Source organism: Eublepharis macularius, chromosome 17 (assembly GCF_028583425.1).
Source record: "Eublepharis macularius isolate TG4126 chromosome 17, MPM_Emac_v1.0, whole genome shotgun sequence".
Taxonomy (NCBI): domain Eukaryota; kingdom Metazoa; phylum Chordata; class Lepidosauria; order Squamata; family Eublepharidae; genus Eublepharis; species Eublepharis macularius.
In genome coordinates, this window is record NC_072806.1 from 9,775,735 (window position 1) to 9,798,611 (window position 22,877).

At 44.0% G+C, this 22,877-nt stretch overlaps 1 protein-coding gene across 3 annotated transcripts; it reads left to right on the forward strand.

Annotated features, from left to right (window-relative positions):
- Nucleotides 1-1,949: 1,949 nt before the first annotated feature.
- Nucleotides 1,950-22,767, forward strand: TNFRSF14 (TNF receptor superfamily member 14). 3 transcript variants are annotated; one of them, XM_055001728.1, is made up of 9 exons: nt 1,950-2,229; nt 2,996-3,320; nt 10,625-10,727; nt 12,375-12,500; nt 14,606-14,761; nt 15,528-15,618; nt 16,818-17,017; nt 18,107-18,123; nt 18,982-22,767. In XM_055001728.1, the coding sequence occupies exons 2-9, from the start codon at nt 3,267-3,269 to the stop codon at nt 19,084-19,086; spliced, it is 852 nt and encodes a 283-aa protein (XP_054857703.1). In that variant the 5' UTR covers nt 1,950-2,229; nt 2,996-3,266; the 3' UTR covers nt 19,087-22,767. The 3 variants fall into 3 exon arrangements, with proteins under 3 accessions (XP_054857703.1, XP_054857705.1, XP_054857704.1); XM_055001730.1 differs by having other exon boundaries at nt 3,092-3,320; XM_055001729.1 differs by lacking the exon at nt 1,950-2,229 and having other exon boundaries at nt 2,812-3,320.
- The last annotated feature ends 110 nt before the right edge of the window (nt 22,768-22,877 follow it).

Below are 22,877 nucleotides of genomic sequence, written 5' to 3' on the forward strand. Positions count from 1 at the left end.
TGCGCGGTCCCGGAAACTTGTGCACACTTTGCACATGCGCATGTGGTATCAGGGGCACCACCTCCCGCCAGGAGTCGCCCCCTGTTCTGGCAACCCACTGAGTTCCACCACCTCTTTTCCCAGAAAAAAGCCCTGCTTTACCGTGATTCCTCACATTGCCAGATGAGACCTTATTCCCCAGAAGAGACATTATAAACAGCCTTTTGCAAACTGAAACATATTTATTTGGAAACTTATCTCACTGAGATCAAGTTGACTTCTGAGTAAACTAGTTTAGAAACCGGGGCATCCCAGACTGTCATGATGGTGGTTTATACAGTAATCATTAAACAAACATTTTGCTCTTTACTTTACATGTAAAGCAGCCAAAATGATTCAAGGTAGGTTTCTATGGAATTGCAGATCCAAGCCTATCAATGCACTGTGCCGCTTAGAAAAGTTTAACAGTTATAGAGAGAGGGAAGGTCAGGTAAGGAAGTAGAAGCATTTTACAGGCCTACCTAGAATGTTAGTCATTGGGGTGGTTGTTAGATTAAGCCAGGAAGTAAATATAAACTAAGGGCCAAACTACAAGTGACGAATGACACTTGAACGGCAAGTGTATCCCTCCCTGTTCACGTGCCCTCCACTTGCTCTCCACTCAATCCACTTGCCATTCAAGTGTCATTCATCACTTGTAGCTTGGCCCTAAAAGATAGTTTGTCGGTACTTTTCTCTGACCCGTGCTCCATGCCCCCGTCATCATGGTTTTTTGTCTGTTCTCCAGATTGAACACATCTGTAAGAGTGTGCTGTAGGAATTATTTATATGGTATATGTCATACTACACTTACAGGATTTTTGTATAAGTTTTCCTTCATTTTTTCTTAAATTTATTTGATGCGGTGACAACTTTTTGTTTTATTGTGTTGCTGGCACTTTTTGTTTTGACAGATCAGAAGAGTGCGTAGTAATACAAAGGCATTTTCATAATATTATTGTAATGTGATGAAAATGATTGGGGTTTATGGAGAAAAATCTGTGCAGACCTTATGAGTCTATAATACTTAATTATATACTTTTCTGACTTTTTTTCATACTTCATTTGTAAGCATTCCTATGGTCTCGGTGGAAAGATTTTCTCTAGGAGTTCCTGTACATTTTATTCCTGCATTTTTGATTCTAGGTATTACAATTGTCGGGGATTGACGATGGTGCTGACTCCATGACATCATTTCCAGGCGAGTATCGCAGAGATGTCTTTAGCATAGAGATCGGGGAAATTCATAGAACATTGCGGAAGGCATGAAATCACTTCTAGGAGCTCACCTGGAATTGACCTCAATGCACCACTGATGGTCCCTGTCAGTCTATGGAAGACAGGATACGTTGAAGGTGGCTCCCAACCCTTGCAGCAAGAAATCCAAGCTCTCTTGAGTAAATGGGTATTTATTGAGATATCATAGGCTTCGCCATACATATGTCCATAGGTTACACAGAAGCGATTAAAGGCGTCTGGCTGGACACAGGTCTCTTGTTAAGAATGACGCATTGAGTACATGATACATTATATCAACCCGTCCACATGTTCCCCCACCCCTCCAGCACTCCCAGCCGAACATAATCAGTAGCGGGACGGAAGGAGCTGTCCCAAGGCCGCTGCGGCGAGCCATCCGAGATAAGGGCTGGACCGTCCTGGAATCTGGAAACAACAAGGGAACAGGTGCACGAGGCTATTGCAACATATCTTAAGGTGGGTAACAATATGGAGGGATAGTGGGCAACAGACATGACACTCCCCCTCCCCAGGCTCCACCCCCCAAAAGAGAGGCGGGAATTTCATGCCAGGGCCACCAATGAGAAGGGCTGGCTACAAGATCTTGCTTCCTTAGCCTCTGAAAGCTCAGAATACAAAGCAGGGATTCTGCAGCTGGATTAACAAGTACAAGCAGCATACCCAATCGATGAGTCAGGAAAGGGAAGTAGACAGCATGACCAGTCACAATGCATGGAGCGTGCAATAAAATGGTTAGAGCATATGACCCTTCGGCATCAGTTTTTTCTTTCTCAACTCCCTTTTCTCCTTACAAAATAATTCTAACCACATCAGAGCAGGAGCGACAAGCTGGTGGCCTACAAGCTGCACACATTCTCCAACTGGATTTCTGCTTCCGGACCCTTGGCATCTCTCCCCGCACCATCCTGGGAACGCAAGGCAGACTGCTGCTTCCTGCTGAGGGACAGCTGCATGGTAAGAAGTTTTACTACTTGAACTGACCTCCTGATCCAGAAAAGAGGAGGGGGCATGCTGAGAGAGTGCTGGCGCTGCTCTCCTTTGCAACCCCACATCCTGCCAGGAATGGAGAAGTCGCCAGAGCTGAACTGAAGAGGCTATTTTTGTTTCTTCACTAGAAATCCAGGCCCCCCAAATATTTCCCTTTTGTTTAAAAAAAATGCCCAATTTGGCAGCCCTGGAGAGAGGTGCTTTGACTGGGCCAAAAATTCTACCTTTCGTTTGCTGTGTGCTGCCCAGCGTACACCCACCCTCTCTTCCCCACCAGAGGGACCATTTTGAACATCTGTTTTCCAACAGAAGGTGAAAGATCCTGCAACACATTGTAGTGCATATTACAACGACGACAACAACAACCCCCTCTCCCCCGAGTCCCTAAGCAGTCACTCATTGCACTGAAAAATGAACCTCACGAAATCCAATTTCAGTGAGATCAGAGATTTCAGGAGGTCTGAAACTTGTGTTTAGCAAGTGTTTTCACTTGCTAAATTTAGGGATTAGAATTGGCAGCTCGCTGACAGCAATGCAGAGTTCTTGGCTTCCCTGCCTATCAGCCACTTCCTTTCTACAAACAATTCTAGGAAATCTAATTGGGGGGAAAGGCTGATGTAACCGAAGAGGTTAATAAGTTTCTGGGAAGCCCAAGGGCTGGGGAATAATTATGAGGAAAACAAAAGCAAGAAAAGAAAGTCCCCACCCAGCCTTTTTTTACTTTCGCTTTTAGCCAGTTGATCTCTGTGCTGTTGCTGAGTTAGGACTGGAGTGCCTGAGTTCAAAGTCAACGTTTGCAGCGGGGCCTGGCAACCTTTGTTCCCTTCAGCTGGAGACCACCCAAAGAGGAAAACGAGGAAGAGGGACACAACATGGAGCAGATCTCCAGAAACTATGCATTGGGAATATGGAATACAAGTATCCAGGATCCATTCCTACTAGGAGAAAGGAAAAATTAAGCTGTATCCAGCAGCAGCTGCAGGTAAACAACCTTCAAGGTCCAAATGGCGGCCCATGGATTTGGATTCCCCTTGGAGCCTCAAGTCATTATGGGCTTGGTAAGTATACCTTGGCCCTTTATGCAGCTTTCTCCCTAACTCACCAGATAATGTAAACAGAGTAGAGAGAATGCCAAGAAATATGAGGGTTCTCAGGAGACTGGGTGGTGGGTGGAGCTTTACTATGCATACCCCCCTTCCTGATCAGCTGACCAACTCTTTTTCATTAGTGGAAGGGGGGGAGGCTAAATATAGAGTTGCAAACTTTGATTGACTTACCTGTCAAATTAAGCTGTAGTTGATTAATTGGTACAGACCAGTTTTAAGCAGCGAGGCCAGATCTTAGGAGGTCAGGAAGGATGCAAGTTAAAATAGGCCCTTCCCAGTTAATCAATAATCATTAATAGGGAATGGAGATGTTTGAAAGGTAGATTTTTCTCATACACAATTACCAGGGTGTTTGGGTGATTAGATTTTAAATAATCTTCTACATACATCTGTATCTCAAAATGCCCCTTATGTTAAAGTTTTGGTCTTCTGCAAATGTATTTCAAGTGATTCACTAAAGGATTGGTTGAACCGATGATGAATCAAATAAAAAATCTTTGTTTGACAGTTCTAGGAAGAAGGGGTAGTTTATGTGAGATTGCTGGAATGAGGGAATTACCAGGCGCTTTTGAGTGATAGCAGAATCCAAAGGACTGGTTTAGGTGTTTTGCCTTGGAGCAGTAGCCACACACGGATGGTATCAGAAACAGCTTTTGAAATCCCCCAAGTTACAAGAACGTATGGCAGCGAGATATATGTCCAAGCGAGCAAGTCCCCAACCCAGTTAGGTGCTGGATTTTGACCTCTGTTTCCAGTGAAACAATAACTCCATTGTTCAGTTGTCATGCAGAATTTAGAGATCTTCATCTATGTAGTTTTTTGTTCCTGTTGTGGTGGAAAATGTTGTGGTTTGAGTGATGGGGGAGTAAGATACGTTTCTAAACTACTGCAAACTTGAGTGGTCTGTGGTTTGCCTAAAGGTTATGGGCTCCTATTGGCTAGCACCTGTGACGCTAGTAGCGAAGAGTAACAAAACTTCCCCTCCACTCCACGGCAATGCAATTTTTTTAAAAAAACGACATATTAATTTTTTCAAATCTCCTATCATACTACATTGATACATGCAGGAGCACTCCTCACATCCAGGAACTACTCGGGAAGTTTAGAGTTGTATATGTGGATATTATCCCATTTCATCCTGTTAAGAATCTCTCAGAGAAAACAGGCTAAATAATTACAATTGGATCACAAGTGTGTCCTTTGTAGCCAAACAGGGTCTGAACCTGGTTCTCCCTGGCCCAAATCCACCAGTCTATCCACTGTGCCCCCATAGCAACTTAGTCCTTGATTTATTATTATTGTTGGTGTAGTTGCTGTTATTTATAGTTCACCTTTCTCTCAAGGCAGATTACACAACGAAAATCAATATGATCAGTGGCTGGGACATTCAAATAGACAATAGGGTATAGATTGCATAGAGTATAGGGACAGTTAATTAGACAATAGGGTATAGATTGTATAGGGTATAGGGACAGTTGCATATTCTCAGCCTAACCTACCTCATAGGGCTGTTGTAAGGACAAAATGGAGGAGAGGGGAATAAGATACTTGGTGTCTCTACTGGGGAGAAAGGCAAGGTATAAATGAAGTAAAATTGAAAAATTTGATACAATGTTGAAACCAAGCGTAAGCAATTTGACATGACATGGGGACTGCTCAGTAGGAACATTACTTACAGCAACAGACAGTACACAGCAGTATGGTCTACAGTCCCCACCCCTTTCCCAAACCATCTCTCTGAATCATTTCCTTACAGCTCAGCTTTATTAATCTGTGTAAAAAAAGCCCTCCCGAATAATTTGTTTTTGCAGGGAAGCACTCATGAATAAGATTTTTTCGACTCCTTAATAATAATAAGTTATGCTAATGAGGTATGCTAATGAGTTCCTCCCGCTCTTTTTCTATGAAATGACCCCTGCAGATCTGTATTCTTACTTTTTCTCCAAGGACATATGGATGCATGTGAATGTTATCCTGAGATACAGCAAAGTGTAGTTGTTAGACTAGGATGTGAGAGACGGAGGTTCGAAATCATATTCTGCCATGGAAGAATACTGGCTGACCTCGGGCCGGTCAGATAATCTCAGCCTAACCCAACTCACAGGATCGTCATGAGGATAAAACAGAGGAGAGGAAAACAACGCGAGCTGCTTTGAGTCTCCATCGGGGAGAAAGGCAGTATTTAAACGACATTAACCAATTTTATTCTCTTAAATATCGTCAGAGGCGGGGTAGGTGAAACCATGACCAGGGCTATCCAGTGAGCTGCACGCATCCTTAGCGACCTGAACCCAGATTTTAGTCTCTGTTTAATAGTGGCTCTTTCTGTGGCTCCGGCTCTTAATAATAAAGGCTACCTGCTTCTTGTTAAGCTATATCTCTGCCATTTCACAGAATCACCGAATCACAGAGTTGGGAGGGGCCATACAGACCTTCTAGTCCAACCCCCTGCCCAATGCAGGATGAGCCTAAAGCATCCCTGGCAAAGATTCATCCAGCCTCTTCTTGAAAACTGCCGGTGAAGGGGAGCTCACCACCTCCCTAGGCAGCTGGTTCCACCTTGGAACTACTCTGACCGTGAAAAAGTTTTTCCTAATATCCAGCCGGTACCTTTCTGCATGTAACTTAAGCACGTTGCTTCGAGTCCTACCCTCTGCTGCCAACTGGAACAGCTCCTTGCCCTCCTCCGAATGACAGCCTTTCAAATATTTAAAGAGAGGAATCATGTCCCCCCTCAATCTCCTTTTCTCCAGACTAAACATTCCCAAGGCCCTCAGCCCTTCCTCGTAGGGCTCAGTCTCCAGACCCCTGATCATTCTCGTTGCTCTCTTCTGCACCCTCTCAATTTTGTCCACATCCTTTTCGAAGTGAAGCCTCCAGAACTGCACACAGTACTCCAGGTGTGGCCTGACCAAGGCTGTATAGAGAGGGACTATGACCTCTTGCGATTTCGATGCAATGGCCCTTTTGATACAACCCAAGACTGAGTTTGCCTTTTTTGCCACCACATCACACTGACTGCTCATTTTTAGTTTACAGTCCACTCTTACCCCAAGATCCCTTTCACATACACTACTGCCCAGAAGTGTATCCCCCATCCTGTATTTGTGCTTCACATTTTTTTTCATATACTCCTCCCTATTCCGCTTTAATTTTTTAAAAAGCTGTATTCTTCCTCTTTAGCAAACCATCTTCACTCATTTTAAAGATGAAAGAATCTCCCAGTTTGTCAATTTCATTTCCTGGTTTCTGATATCAGAGTGAACACCGAACTAAACTCTGCTAGGGTCCGGATGGAAAGTTTTGTCCTTCGACTGTCAGGCATTTCTTCCATCTGTATCACACTCTGTGGTTCCTGGATATGGTGCTGGGATGGAGAAAACTTGGACAGGGGAGACCATGCCCAAGAGAAAGCAGCATAGCTGGGATGCACTTTGCTGCATCTGTGGGTGCGAAACTCACTTCCACAGGACCTTGTGGCAGAGAGTACTGAAAATAACTACTTCCCTTACAATCTAGAATGCCTCCTCCCTTCCTCAAGGCAGCCTCATAAATACATGCATAATTCTGATCGTTTCCCAGCACTGAGACATCCAAAAGGCTAAAATTCCCCCAATGCAAAGGAAGAAATCGGATTGCCTTTGGGACCATTAAGAGCACCTGGGTGTACAGCCAAATCTCTGTTTGGACCACCAGAATATGCCTCCCCACAGCTGCCCGGGACACTCAGCTGCTGCTTGCTTCATCCTCATTGCAGTTTAGGGAGGGAATTTCCAAAGGGAGGTTCCAGCATTAAACAGACAGAGTCAGCAAATTAGATTCTATTTAATTTGGACAACTGGAATGGTTGGTTTCTGTCCCAGTAGAACACTAAAACAGCGTAGCTCAGCTAGAACTATCATTACTAATTATTTGTTGTGGTCTGGCCCCATCTTTACCTTGTGCTCTGGAGATGCACGTCTTCTGTGTTGGGTTTAGAGATGGGTACGAACCAAAATACAAATCAAAATTCATGATGAACCAGCCCAGTTCGTGGTTCGTGAACCAGTGGTTCGTCAGATCCCATTTCTAACAAACCACCACAAACTTTAGGCTGGTTTGTTTGGTTCATTTTTTGGTTCATCACTCCAGACAGCCTGGTGCTGATCAATCAGTTTCCTAGGCAACAAGGGATGGACTTCCTGCAGACCTTCTGCTGACCCGGAAGTGACCTTCTGCTGACCCAGAAGTGACCATTTTCTGACCTGGATGTGACGTTTTCACAAACCAAACAAACCGGTTTGCAAACTGGGGGCAGGTTCGTGAAAGTTCATGGTTCATGGTTCGTGAAATTTGATGAAACACGAACCACATGGTTCGGTTTTTTTCTGGTTCGTGCCCATCTCTAGTTGGGTTTCTTTTGCAAGTATCCTACGTTCAGTCATCAAAGAGTTAAATTGTTATTCTGTTTGTTTAGTCAGATAGCTAGTTAGCATAGGACCACTTGGGCTTAGAGAAAAGTTTTCGCCAGAGAAAGTGGGAGTCTTTAATCTTAATGAAGGAATCTAGGAATGTCTATTGGATGAGCCAGTTTATCGGGGGACAGTTAGCTAGCAACAGATAGTAAGTTTTTATTGCTCTAAAGAGGAGAAAAGATGTAGAAGATGCAACTTCTCTCAGACCAGTATGTCCATTCTAACTGTCTTAGTTCAGTCATGGGGCCAAGCTACAAGTGACGAATGACACTTGAATGGCAAGTGGATTGAGTGGAGGGCAAGTGAACAGGGAGAAATACACTTGCCGTTCAAGTGTCATTCGTCACTTGTAGCTTGGCCCTCAGTCTCTAAATTTTTCTCTAAGTTCCTAGCCTAGCCTTCAAGAGGTAGTCAATCAGCGTTTATTGTTTTTCTACCAAATGTACCCTTTTTATCCTATTATGTAGTAAAGTGTTTTTATAGAGCAGAACCACTGAAGTCTGTCTACTTATTTCCACTGCGCTAATAACCAAACTCTGCTACTCTGCTACCTTATTTATCTTATTATTATCATATGCATCCCCCCCAAACATTCTGTTAGGGTTGATGTGAACACTACATGTAACTCTTTGTTCCTCTCTTCCCATCCATTTTTCTTAGTTGCAGTTGGCTTCAAACTAAGGTTGGCAGCCCCAAGTGGGGCCTGGAGTTCTCCTGGAATGACAACTGATCTCCTGACCAAATAGATCCATTCCCAAGACCCTTTAAAAAAAAATCCTAAACATGTGTTTCCTTTTCTGTCAGCTCATTTGCCTTTCTTGATAGATTTCAGGCTCCATCTTGTGGCAAAGAACAGAGAAGCATCGGGCCGTTGTTTTGAGAAGTCTAATCCTCTTCTTCGGCTTGTAAAAATATTGACATGTTTTCTGTTTATTCGGCTGCAACAGCTTCTAACCAGAATCTGGAGTTGTAGAGATGTAGAATTCATATTGATTTGGCTGCCTTGCACTCACCTGCCAGTTGTGGCAGGAGAAAAGGGGGTAGGGATTGGTGTCTGACCCCAGAAGTTATTTCATGTATGGGCTATGCTATAGGTTTTTACTACAGAGGTTTGGGAGGTTCCTGTAGCACTGACTAGAAGTGATGTCTCTTATATATTGGAATGCAGCCCGATCCCAAATATATATTGGGGGTTGCAGCCCCAGACCTGACAACCCTGTTGGAGATACCCCAGGGTGAATTTTACCCCTTGGTTGTACTTTTTTTGACAGAATATGGAGAAGTGGCTCTACAACTTTGTCCTCTTAGGAGACTGTCACCGGAACAAGTAGTAAACTATGTCCCCGGGGTCGCTGTTCAACAAAAAAACTTCAAAGGGAATATATATAACATGAAAGCACTGAATTAGAACGAATGATGAGACCAAACAATACCTCTTATCCTGGCTTAAAGAGACACTTGGATTTCCTTACTCACTATAATTTCTAATAACCCGATAGGATGCACTTCTTAGAAACTTTAATTGAATGTAAATAATTTAATTTAATGTTGTAACATGCTATAATTTTTTCCTGATGTCAGTTTTCTTGTGTGTCAGACTGCTACTTCCCATGATTAATCATTGTTCATCCTACTTAATTACACTTTTATCTGTAACCTACGGGGACAGAGACTGGACCCTCTGACCTCTCTCGTCATCTGTTACATGTAACATCCTAATCTGTTCCAACCCCTTACACTTAGAATCAGACCTGAAAGATTTATGATGCGATTTATACCAAGCCTCTCTCTGCCACTATCTCCTCATCCCTTTTCCCTTCATACAATTTCTTCTTCCTGTTATCTGAAGAAGTGAGTTCTGACTCACAAAGACTCACACTGGAACAAATGATGCTCGTCTTTAAGATGCCACTGGAATTCTGTTTTATTTAGCAGAGCACGAGCCAAACTGGCAAGGCTTTGAACATCCTGCACGGTGCCACCAGTTCTCTCTCCTACTGAACCCTAACTCCATGCCCCCTTCTCCCGTGAATCCTTTGACTTCAGCCACTTACATTGCAATCCTAAGAAGAGTTACTCCAGTCTGTTGATATCAGTGGGCACAGAATGGAGTAACTCTGTTTAGAATTGCACTGTTAGATGTCCCTCTCTGCTGTAAGGAAGTATAAGTACACGGAACTACGTTTGTTCACATTTATTTATTCGTTTTAAAAGTTTCGTTTAAAATACCATTTTTTTTCGATGAAGGAATTCACCATGTGGTTTTCGAACTGTGGGGTAGCGGTTCGTATGGTGGACTGAGACCAGAGAGAGCCCAGTTCAAATCCGCTCAGCCAAAAAGTCTGCTAACTGACCTGGAGCCAGTTACTCTCTCATTGGCCTCACAGCCGCATACACACCTTAGAAGAATAACGGGATAAAAACAAAATATACAGTGAAATCCTAAGCAGAGTTACTCCAGTGTAAGCCCATTAAAATCGGCGGGCTTAGACTGGAGGAACTCTGTTTAGGATTTCACTGATAATATGGTGTCTGGTTATTTATATCTTGTTCAGGGAAAAGAGATTGGAAATGGAAGTTCTTAAATCCCTTCGAAAGGATTACTGGGAGGGCCCCCCCAAATTGATTCCCCAAGGGTGGATATGTCATAACCAAACAGACTCGAATTCCTCCACACGCTCTTCTGCATTCTTCGTCCTCTCTTTTGAGATAAGACGAATCCACCAAGAGAGACTGCAGAGAAATATTGAGCTGAATGTGACCCCCCCCCCCAAATCTCTTTCCTCTCTTCTCTTTTGGCAGATTTTCACTAGCGTTGTCCTTGTAACGCAGCTGCTCTGCTTGGAAGCGTGCCTCGATGGGGAGTATGAAATTGACAACGAATGTTGTCCCATGTGTAGTCCAGGTAAGTAAACAAGGCTATCCCTCACAGCTAAGGATTTGTATGTACATTGTTCACGCTTATCTATCTGATATCACTTGACCTGTCATAGTTAGAGAATCCTGGGAAATGTAGTTGGTGAGAAGCTGAGAATTCTCTTGAGATCCCTCCTTACGTCCTTACAGAATGGTTTTTAAACTGGTTTAAGTCTGTCACATTAATATGTTTCAATTATCCATCTCTGTCGTTGAGAGAAGTTGCTTCGTGTTCAGGAAACACAGCAAAAGGTTCTTTCTTTCTTTCGAATATTTCTATGTCACCTCTTCAGAGTCCTGCTTGGGGCAGCTTACAATGTTGTCTGCTTTGCTGCACATGTTTATTCAAGAGACAATCCCATGAACGCTGCAAAGGTCACTATCCGCTTTAGATCACTGCCTTCTTAGAAAAACTCAAACTAAAATTTCCTCTTTTATTTTTGTCTATAGGGCTGTCATTGGGGAATGTGGGGGAAAGATAACCAATTTGTTCTTCAAATCCTTCTACCCCTCCAATAACTCTGTGGTGGAGAATTTGCCCCGTAGCCAGGGCCAGGGCCAGCGTTTCTGGCGCCTGTAGCAGCTTGAGCGGTATTGGTGCACGCGCACTTTGCACGTGCGCACCAGACTGTGTGATGATGTCACTGCATGTGACATCATCACGCGGGGCTGGGCGGTGCACGGGTGGCCTCCCAGCCCTCCTGTTCAGTTGCTCCATGCCACCCTGGCCGCCTGCTGCGCCTGACCCGCAGCTGTGTGCTGGTGGCGGCTGTGACGGCAGGCAGCAGCACAGAGCGCGTGCTGGCGGCGGCAGATTGGGGCAGCTGAGTGGGCCACCTCCCAGCCCTCCTGTTCAGTTGCTCCATGCCACCCTGGCCGCCTGCTGCGCCTGACCCGCAGCTGTGTGCTGGTGGCGGCTGTGGTGGCAGGCAGCACCACAGAGCAACTGAGCAGGAGGGCTGGGAGGCTGCCTGCTCGGCTGCCCCATGCTGCCGCCGCCAGCACGCGCTCCTAGCTGAGCACAGCAGCTGCGGGCCAGGTGCGGCCGGCAGCCAGGGCAGCAGACGTGCATCCTCCCAGCCCTCTGGTTCAGTTGCTCCACGCGCCACCCCAGCTGCCTACCGTGCCTGGCCTGCAGCTGTGTCCCGGCGGCAGCGGCAGCACCACAGAGCAACTGAGTGGGAGGGCTGGGAGGCTGCCCACTCAGTTGCCCTGCGCCTCACTCGAGTTCCCTGCAGCCATGGAACAGCTGTGGGGAATGGCTGTTAAAAAATAAAGGAGAGCCCAAATGGCCTCAGAATACCACTTTAGGGGAAGTAAGAGTTCCTGCCTCACCCCCCCCAAACCATTTTCCCATGTCAAAAATCGAATGTTATGATATAAATCGAATGTTGTTGTTAATGTTATTGTTAAAAAATAGCACAGGGGCATGGTTTCCCCCCCTGTTTTTATTGTTCCACATGCACAGAATATTCTGCATGGAACAGCAAAAAGAGAACCCCCTCCCTGCTTGCTAATTTGGAAAACGGCTTGGGGGGGGGCGGGATGGTGGAGGTCAAAAACATATAGGACAGAACTACTTGCAAATCTCAAGCTCCTTTCCATACGCTAATAGCTCCGTCTGAATCTCTTGCAGGAGACAGAGTCTTTAAACACTGCACCTCCTCTTCTAGTACAAGCTGCCGGCCTTGTACAGAGGGGACATACACAGACCACCCACATGGGCTAACACGTTGCTTTCCTTGTCGAATCTGCGATTCAGGTAATACTAAAAGAAGGTAAAGGATGTATATGTCCTAAGTTGGAATTTCTGTTTCATCTGGTATATTAACAGATAAAGACGATAGGTTGCAATAATTCACCATTTACTCAAAGGAAAAGCACTTTTGGGTTGTTCCAGTCTTTCAGACTTGGAGTTAGCAATGAAGGGACTACTTCTATGTTTTTACAGTTCTTGAGGTGTAACTTCTAATTGAGATCTCCAAGGAGGCACGCTGGTCATAGCTGACAGTCTCAAAGATCTGTGTATAAAACCTGTGTGCGACCAAGGGACTTTCAGTTTTTTTAAAAAGCTACCATTGTTGTGAGTTATCAATCCAGGCTGGGATTTAAACAGAATTTTGCAAAGTGTTTTAGACCAGCGTGGCCCATAATCCCAATATACAAATTTATCCCCTTCTTCCTCGGGAAGGCATGAAGGAACTCAGGAAGGTATATGTGGTTCCATGTCCCCCTTCCATTTTATCCTTACAACAACCCTGTGAGATAGATTAGTCTGAGAAAGAGGGCCAAACTAGATGATACAGCGTCTCCGGGGACAACCCACCATTTTGTAGCAGAGAATTCCTTTTTACTGTGCAGTGAGCCCCTATTCTGATTGAGACCATCACATCATGAGGGGGGAGGGCTCCTTCCTTCCCCCCCATGCTATTTTTCTGAACCAAAGTAGGGGGATTAGGTTTTCCTAGTCCTTGACCAACAGGCTGACCAGCACTGGCTTTCATATGACACACTACCTCTAAATCAAGTGTCTCTCTCCCCAGAAACAGAAACTCACCAATCAGATTGGAAAAAAAGTGTTTTAATTCAGTTTCCTAGGTTTTGGTTATGGAACTGTGAGGACTTATGATGACGGACTACCTCCACCTGTTAGAGGAGGCCATCAGCCATTCTGGTGCAAAGGAGCCATCATATGAAGAAAAAAAAATCTATCTTCTTAAAGAGATGGAGTAGCAGAAAAAAGGCTGCCGCCTTGTTGACTGAGAGTCGAGCCAAGCTACAAGTGACGCTTGACACTAGTTGGACACTTGTCAGCTTCCCTCAAGTTTTGATGGGAAATGTAGGCATCCTGGTCTTGCAGCTGTAATGGAGAGCCAAGCTGTAAAAACCAGGACACCTACACTTCCCATCAAAACTTGAGGTAAACTGATGAGTGTCCAACCTGTGTAAGGCGTCACGTGAAGAGCACTTGATTTGTCCTGCAATCTCTGCTGGGAATGGTAGTCTAACACCGCCCCCCCCTCCGAGTGAAGTGGATTTTCTTGCAAAGAACAGCTGCTCAGCTGAAGAGATCGTCTTTCAAAGAGATTCTCTCAAAGAGAGACTGATTCACTTTCAAAAATCCAGTCAGCTGGTTTTGCTTCACCTCAGAGATGGGGTGGGGGGAGTCCAAGCTGCGAGTCCCTGCTGGGAGAAGAAGAATGGGAGGGACGGATTTTCTCCTTGGCTTTTTCCCTGTCTCTTTTTATGTAGTTCCCCCCCCACCCCCATCTCAAGTTCTCAGAGGATTTTTGAAAGATTGTGTGTGTAAAACTCCCCCCTCCCTCCCCAGCTGAGAATTACGTTGAGCGGATGGTTTTTTAAACTACAATTCCCAGGGATCATTGCAGGATCCAACACTTGCCCATGAGTATCCTGTGTTTTGACCCTTAGAGTCTCTCTACACAAGACATTTTACACAGAGATGCTCAAGTGAATTACTTTCTGTGTGGTCTTATAGTGTACTCTGTCTCCCTAGCAGTGCATGTGTATCTACAATGGGAGAACGAGTGTAAGATCTTTCACTTGAGCGTTCCCGTATAAAATGTCTTGTGTAGAGAGACTCTGAGACTATGGCTGAAGGTCTCTTCAGTCATGTCATAGTAACCCTCTTTATTATTTTGCTGGTCTCTGTGAGGCCACAGTTTCAGTGGGTGTTATTCGATCTCCTGAAGCGGAAGACGGATTTTTGCTTCCAAAAATGGCTCCTTCGTACCAGACTTGTTGCGGCCTGGTCCAGCTGCTACGAGTGAAAATGGGGTATCAGAACCAATGGTTTGACTCACGCAATTTCATAGATGTTCAAAGGGTTTTGATTGTGCTCTGCAGGATCCAACTTGGTGATTAAAGAAAGATGCACCTATACGAAGAACACAGTGTGCACTTGTGCTTCAGGTTACTACTGCACACATTTTACGCATGAAGACTGTGACTCGTGTCAGAAGCACACTATCTCCCAACCTGGTTATATGGTGACGAAGGCTGGTAATATTCACGTCCTTATGGCCTCTTTGGGAAAATTCACTTTCCTCTATAGGAGATCTTGAATTTCTCATACCTTTTGTTTCAACCTGAAAAATCCCCTTCTAGATTTCTATCTGTCTAGGGCTATTTTTATCTCATCCTTCCTAAAAAGAGCTCAGGTCTCCTTCCCTATTTTATTCTCACACCAACCCTGTGAGGTAGGTCACACTGAGATGGAGTAACAGGCCCAAAGCCATCCAGTGAGCTTTATGTCAGAGTGGGAATTTGAACTCCTCGAACTTCTGAACCTTAGAGTCTCTCTACACAAGACATCTTATACGGGGACGCTCAAGTGACTTACTTTCTGTGTGGTCTTATATTCAAGTGTGCACTGCCTTCCTAGCCGGGCACATGTATCCACAATAGGAGAACAAGTGTTAGATCTTCCACTTGATCCTACTTGTGTAAGATCTCTTGTGTAGAGAGACTCTTAGCCTAGCACTCTAACTGCTAAACCACACTGGTGAAATATGCATCTCTTGTATGAATCAAACCTGTGATTCTCTGTTTCCATACTCTTTTCTTTCTTTTCTTCTCATCGGTCTGCCCCCATAACATTATGCATGTTATTTGTAAATCAATAAATCATATGTTTATTATGGGCCCCTACTAACAAACCACACTATTACATCTGAATTATGCCAATACATGGTATATAATTTATTTTAATAACTAACTGTTATGTATACATAGAGTCACATTCCTTGACCTTCTTCTCTTGTTATAGGTACAGAAACCACCGACACCCAGTATGTGCCCTGCCCACCTGGCACTTTTTCAACAGAAGAAATGTCCTTCTCTTGCAAACCTTGGACCAAGTAAGCTTCTTTCTTCTGGCTTCCACTGGTGCTGCTGCTGCACAGTTTTCCTATCGAACTTCTCTTTAACTTCAATATTGCCCATGTCCCATCCATGTTGTTACTAATGAAGAAACATAGAGTGTCTCTACATGAGATCTTAAACGGGGATGCTGAAGTGTAGGGAGAGGCAATTTTAGCCAGGAGATGTAGTTTAAAAAGACTCAGAGCTGGCAGAGATCGTTCCTCGGAGGCTTTGTTAAATTCATCTTCACCTCCCAGAAGGGAAGTTGAAGTTGACAGAGTCTTCAGGGAGGCAAAGATGAAATTAACAAACCCTCTGAGAGGAGCCGGCTCTTGGTCTTTTTAAACTATGTTTCCCAGCTAACATTGCATCTCCCTACACTTGAGCATTCCCGTATAAGATGTCTTGTGTAGAAAGTCTCATAGAGAAGTCTCAGAACTGAACTCAGTCTTGATGGCTAAGTGTAATTTCATTGAGGCCTCCATGCTGGGAATAAACTGACCAGAATATGCTAGAATAGAGCTTCTGGTGAACCAAATGTATTGAGCGTGGATGGATACAGTATTATCTTCATCACTATTAGAATGTTTAGTAGGGCTATCATATGATTCAAGCAATTAATCGATCAGTCATATGAGTTTTGATTGACTAATCGACTGATTTGGGATCAGTACTCATTTGCATATGAATAAAAATAGTTCTGAAAATACAGCATCATGTTTTTCTGTTTACGCATCAATAAAATGTTCACAGCCCCAATTGACAGTGTTACTGCACCTTTTTTTTAAAAATGTGTCCAATATGGTTTGGCTAATCAGAGGTTAAGTTTGAACTAAGGACTTAGAGTCTCTCTACACGAGACTTGTTACATGAGGACGCTCAAGTGAAGGGAGACACAATGTTAGCTGGGAATCATAGTTTAAAAAGACAGAGCCAAAGGCCCTGTCAGTTTCACCTCTCTAGAGCCTGCAGAGATCGCACCTCAAAGGGTTTGTTTATTTCATCTTTGCCTCCCCAAAGGGGAGGTGAAATTGACAGAGCTACGATTCCTGGCTGACAATGTGTCTCTCTTCACTTGAGACTCTTATTCAGTGCCCTGTTTGATAGCTCATACTGTATATGGAAGGGACTCGAACACACAGGACAAACACAGCCTGGCTTGAAATCCCTCGTTTCTTTTAAATCTTCATTTCAGCTGCAGTGAATCAGGCAAAACAGAAGAAGAAGCTGGAACAGCAACTTCTGATGTGGTTTGCAAAAAAACACAGACAGATGATAACAAACCCAGCCACAGCAACCTAGCCGCAATTATAATCCCAAGTCTTCTCCTCCCATCACTTGCTCTCATACTTGTTTTCTTCTACTGGAGAAGAAAGAGGAAGCATGAAAAAAAACGTGAGTGCATAAATGAGCAGTCTCCTCTCTGCCTTTCAGTATATGTTTACAGCTTGGGTTTTCCAACAAAAATCCAAGCTATTCCAGTTTCACCCTCTCTTGGATGGATGCAGGAGTACTTATTTGCTTTGGTCAGAGTTAAGAGAATGCCATTTCTCACCACATAGATTCCAAATTTCAGCAAAGTTTATCAGAATTTGGAGGGCAATAGATGTAAAACAAGGCTCTTTATATATGGTGGTGGAGAGTGCCATCAAGTCATAGCTGACTTATAGTGACCCCGGTGGGATTTTCATGGCAAGTGACTAAGAGATGTTTTGATATTCCTGCCTCTGCAGATCTCATTTTTGTTGGTAGTCTCCCATCCAATTATTAACCAAGGCCGACCCTTCTTAGCTTCCTAGATCTGACAAGATCAAGCTTGCTTGGGCTATCTAGGTCAGGGCTCTGTCTGTATACTTCATGTTAAAAACATAATTCAAATTCTACAGTAAGGATTTGCAGCTTGAATAAGGGTCTTTCCTGTTGGTCAGATCTCTTTAAACATAGCCAGAGGGATCTAATGCAAATACAGCTTTTGTAAATTTCTGGTAGCCATGACATTTAAAGAGGGTTGAATGAAAGGTGCTACCCAATCCCACAGTCCCACTGTTTCAACTTGAAAAATCCCCATTTAGATTTCATTTCTCGCTTGTATGAACTGAACTCATTCCATTTGTGTGTATGTATGTGTAATTTTTTCATTTAAATTTACGTATTTTAGAATAATTTTGTGTGTTATTTCAGCATGTAAATGGCATATCCTACTAGATAAAAGGCAAACAGTGTTGCCGACGACTCACTTTTTATCCCCACACAGGCGCATGTACGTGGAGATAAGAACAGAGTTGGGGGCAACACAGTTTGCCTTTCCCCTGCCTTTCTGGTGTAATGGACAAGGGACGAACATGCTTATCCTAACCCTGAGATTTCATTGATGTTCTCCTTAAACATTTGATACCAAAGCCAGTTTTAGCAACACATAAGAAGTCCATAAAAACTTTGTTGCACTGTTTTTTCAGAAAGCTCTTTCTTTCTTTTTGTTCGCAGCTGCTGATAAAAAACCGGTGAGTGCCTACAATTAGTTGTTCTTTTTAATACACTCCTCCCATTTCATTCTCTGTTTCCTGTCTTTCCACCACATACCTAACAATGCTGGGTAGCAGAAGTTTGGTAGAATTTATTTATATTTATTTATTTATCGGACTTATAGTCCGCTCTCCCCGTGATGCAGGCTCAGAGCGGATCACAACCCGATTAAAATACAATAAGTATACAATAATGAAAATACAGCTGAAACAATTAAAACTGGCAGCAAAAAAGTATATTCAATGTGACTTCTGCAATCCTTACCCTTCAATGTGAGGGGGGGCTAGGCATGTCGTGAAGAATTGGCAGTCCTCACCAAACTAAAATTTCCAGAATTCTTTGACAGAAACCAATACATTTATATGTACTATTCATGGGGCCTCCATGAGGCTGTGTAGTTTAGAACTGGAATCCATTTGTTTTGACAAATCCCCTGAATTCAAAACAGAAACAATTTCACTTTTCTTACCTTTGTTTCAACCTAGATCAACGTAGTTCAATGTCAGTTTTCCATGCACTAAATTTTTCTCCCCATCAAATATATGCACAGCTTCGATGTTCTTTGTGCAGCGATAAATCAGCATTATCCATTCTAGGCATCAATGAAGGACACTGTACATTTAAGTACCATATATTGGTATAATATTTGTTCGACATGAATTCACAATACAAACTAGAGCAAAAATGCAAATCAAAATCATCTCCAAAAAAGTTAAATATAAAAAGAAACATTTGCTCATCCGTAGGTGAGAATCCCCTCCTAATTCAAAACTCTTATCAATCCAGTTCTTCAGTATAATAACATCTTTTTGGGGGGCGGGGTCTTGTTTTAAAAGGAAGAACTAGACTACCACCGTGTTCCAAAGGAGGAGACCAATATGGTGCAGCCGATCCAGGAAACAACTCAAAACCTCAGCGAGCCGGCATACAAAGTTGTCTGACCAAAACTAAGCAGCGTTGGGGGGAAAACATGGATCTTGTTGCCAGGATAACACATGACCTGTCTGCACCTTTGGGATATCCCACAAAAAGCGTGCTTTCCTTTGTGCAATCTTCCAAGCTTGAGGACATGGTTGAAGAAGTATTTTGTTTTCTCTCAGACTAAAAGAAACATGAGCAGAAGGCAAAATCATGTACAGAAGTGAAGAAAAGCTGATGGAAGTTGGGCTGAGAGGGGCTCAGAATTCCAGGCACGTTACTCAAATTGGGGACCTACAGAGCTGTGGAAATCATGTCTTTTTTTTCATATTCTGGTTGGATTGGGGCTGGGCGCTGTGAGGGAGGGTACACAAAATCTTGGTTGTTAGTTCTTGGTGTCCCTGAAGGGAAAGACTTTTGTGGGGGAAAGGACAAAAAGCTTGGAGAATCTGTGACCCAGGAGATTCACTACAAAGAAAACTGCAAAATATTCCACAACCAAGCAGATCTTGGGAAGGGGAATTTGTCTTATGTCCATATAAGATAGCAACTTAGTTAGATTGTTTCCGGGTTTGTCATTTCTTTTGAGAGGTTGTAAACCTCCAAAGGCATTCCTACAAGATGATACAGGGTTGACCTCGCAGACGTGGAAACCATCTCAGAGCTCACCAAAACTGGATTCCCTAAAAAATCTCTGCACTTTGAATTCCTCTGGAGGGCCAACTTCGACAAATACCATTGTGAGGGCATGTGACAGTTCACATTATGTAGCACTGAACACAAGTATTTGGACTTGTTAGAATGATACTAGAGGCAATGTGCAAGATCTGGGTTGAGTGGACAGTTTGGGGTCAACCCCAAGCCACAAAAAGCCACATCACCATCAGGCATATGGCCTTGGTTGCCAAGGCAACTGGGAAACAGGAAGGGTGTGGGCCCAAGCCTGACAGTGTTAGGAGTTATAGGTCCGTTGCCTTGGTGATGAGAATGCCGTGCTGGGCCTGCCATGACTCAGAGCTAAGCCACAAGTGACGCTTGACACTAGTTGGACACTTGTCAGCTTCCCTCAAGTTTTGATGGGAAATGTAGGCATCCTGGTCTTGCAGCTCGGCTCTCCGACTGCTGTCCAATGGACTTTTCAGCTGTCACTTGTCCAACATTCCGCCAAGCTGCCTACATTTCCCATCAAAACTTGAGTGAAGCTGACAAGTGTCCAACTAGTGTCAAGTGTCACTTGTGGCTTAGCTCTCAAATGTCCCACGAAGGGAGGGAGAGGATCCAAGGACATGTTACACGTGCCAGCAGATGAGTTCTATATCTTCTCCTTCCACAGGCTGTTCCTTTACCTCCTTCGAGGGGTTTTCTGATGGCACCATATGGAACAGTAGCCTGGTTACAGAGCAGGCGGTCGATCTGTCTCCTGGAACATGCAGGGCCGCTTCATTCATGCAAACACCCAATTCAGCCTAAACTGCTGCAAATTCTCTCTTTAACCAGGACTGAACTGAGAGGTGTTTGGGCAAAGTTGCGTCCCTCCCGTGCTCGTACACTATAGGTGACATCCTGGGACTTTCTTTTTTTCCGTATGATTCTAGCCCTTAAATGGGGAGGAAACACTGAAAAGATAAAACCTCAGGCTGACAACGGCCGTTTCCACATGTTGTTAAAGCAATGGGCTACTTACTCAATGCGGGCGGGTTTTTTCACAGATTCCAGTGCCTCCGATATCAAAGCGGAAGCAGGCAGTTTGTCATTCATCTGATCAGCGTCCTTGACCCGGCACAGGAAAGAGTGGGAAATCCCGGTCTCAGAAAAGACACGGATCAGACGAAAGACAAACTGCCTGCTTCCACTTTGAAATCAGAGGCAAATGGGATTTCAGGGCTCACCATAACTTAGGCTGCTTCCACACACACTGCATAATGCACTTTCAAGGCTCTTTAGTGATAATTTGGAACTGGGCTTTCACGTGTGAAACTTTGGTGGATTCCGCACATGTTGGATAATGTACTTTCAATGCACTTTATCAATCGTTTGAGGTGGATTTTTTGTTCCGCACACAAAAAAAAATCCGTTCCAAATGATCTATAAAGAGGATTGGAAGTGCATTATCGAACGTGTGTGGAATCAGCAAAAAATCCACTTCCAAATGATTGCTAAAGTGCATTGAAAGTGCATTATCCAACGTGTGTGGAAATGGCCTTAGCATCTTAAACATTCCATCTTGTCTACCTCCAAGAGGAGGTCTTTCAATTGCTGCTGTGAAACTTGCCCTCCTGAAATGCCTCCCCTGTTCTGCAAAGGAAAAAATACGTTATGGACAATCAGTACACATTCACTTAATTTTCATCATTGATTCCAAGTCCCTAATTTATTTCAATTAATGCAGAGTTTGGATTCTCTTCCCTCCCCTCTCCATGCCCACGTAGACTACAGAATGTGCTAGTTTGGGGCACGCTCTTACGACTTGCCCACTCCTGGCCTAGAAGGAGTTTCTAATAACTGGGGGACAGGTTAGGTAAAAAAGTTTCAAAGTGTGGCTTTCCCCTTCACCATGTGCTGTGCGCAATTATACTTTCCCCTGCGGGCTGAGGCTCAGCGGGTTCGCTAGGGTCATCTGTAACTTTCTTTTCTGCCACTGGCCTCTCTGCAGTGCACCCACTCTTTTTTCAAGAGTGGTTTGGGTTGGTGGGTGAATGGCCTTGCCCACTCCACTGTAGAGCATTAAGCTAGATAGCTCCTGATTCCATTTCAGCTCTGCCTGTGGGTGTCATAAAATGCCCAGGAATTGGTGCCAGAGCTCCCTTCTTTTAAATGAGAGGGATCCCAATTTTCTGCCTGTGCTCTTTTTGGTGGGCCAAAAGGAAGGCATTTGCTGACCACCTCTCAGAGCTCCAATTCAAGGCCACCACCACCTATAGTTGCTGGTACTGAGTCTAATATTGGACACTTCAGTCACACACAGTGCAATCTTAAGCAGATCCAGAGGAGTTAGCCATGTTAGTCTGCAGTAGCAAAATAGCAGAGCCCAGTAGCACCTTTAAGACTAAACAACTTTACTGTAGCATAAGCTTTCTTCATACCCTGCATGCATCTGATGAAGGGAGCTGTGGCTCTCGAAAGCTTATGCTACAATCAAGTTGGTTAGTCTTAAAGGTGCTACCGGACTCTTTGCTATTTTACTATCCTAAGCAGAGTGACTCCAGTCTAAGCCCATTGATTTCAAGGAACTTAGACTGGAATAACGCTGCTTAGGGTTGCACTGTAAGAATCAGGGAGCGGGGTAGGCTCTAGAAGAGCATGCTGAATTTCCGTTAGTCATCTCTCTCTTCGCTCTCTCTAATTCATGGGAGCAATTGTCATTAAAACAACTTTAAGAGTAAACACATGTTCTAACAACCACTATATATATAAAACTAAACTACCATGGAATTACACAACCTGAAGCTTTGTAGAAGGCCTTTTTATTTCTACACACAATACATGCACATGAATCGTATTTTGTTGATTTCTTCTTGTGACGTTTTCATGTGGGTGCTGCATTTGAGCCATAGCACTGTAGAAAACAGTATTTGTAATGACCTGTAGTACAATAATGGGCACGAACCAAAATACAAACCAAAGTTTGGCACGAATCATGCTGGTTCGTGGTTCACGAACCAGCGGTTCATCAGCCCATTTCTAATGAACCGCCATGAACTTTAGACCGGCTTGTTTGGGTCTTTTTCATCACTGCAGACAGCCTGGTGCTGATCAATCAATTTCCTAGGCAACGGGGCTTGGGCTTTCTGCAGACGTTCTGCTGCCCCAGAAG

Bases quoted from the DNA above. Each gene is read 5' to 3' on its own strand.
- TNFRSF14 (XM_055001728.1), top strand. From the start codon at position 3,267: ATGGCGGCCCATGGATTTGGATTCCCCTTGGAGCCTCAAGTCATTATG. The intron at 10,728-12,374 runs GTAAGTAAACAA...AATCTCTTGCAG, and splicing joins TTGTCCCATGTGTAGTCCAG to GAGACAGAGTCTTTAAACAC. The intron at 12,501-14,605 runs GTAATACTAAAA...TGTGCTCTGCAG, and splicing joins TTGTCGAATCTGCGATTCAG to GATCCAACTTGGTGATTAAA.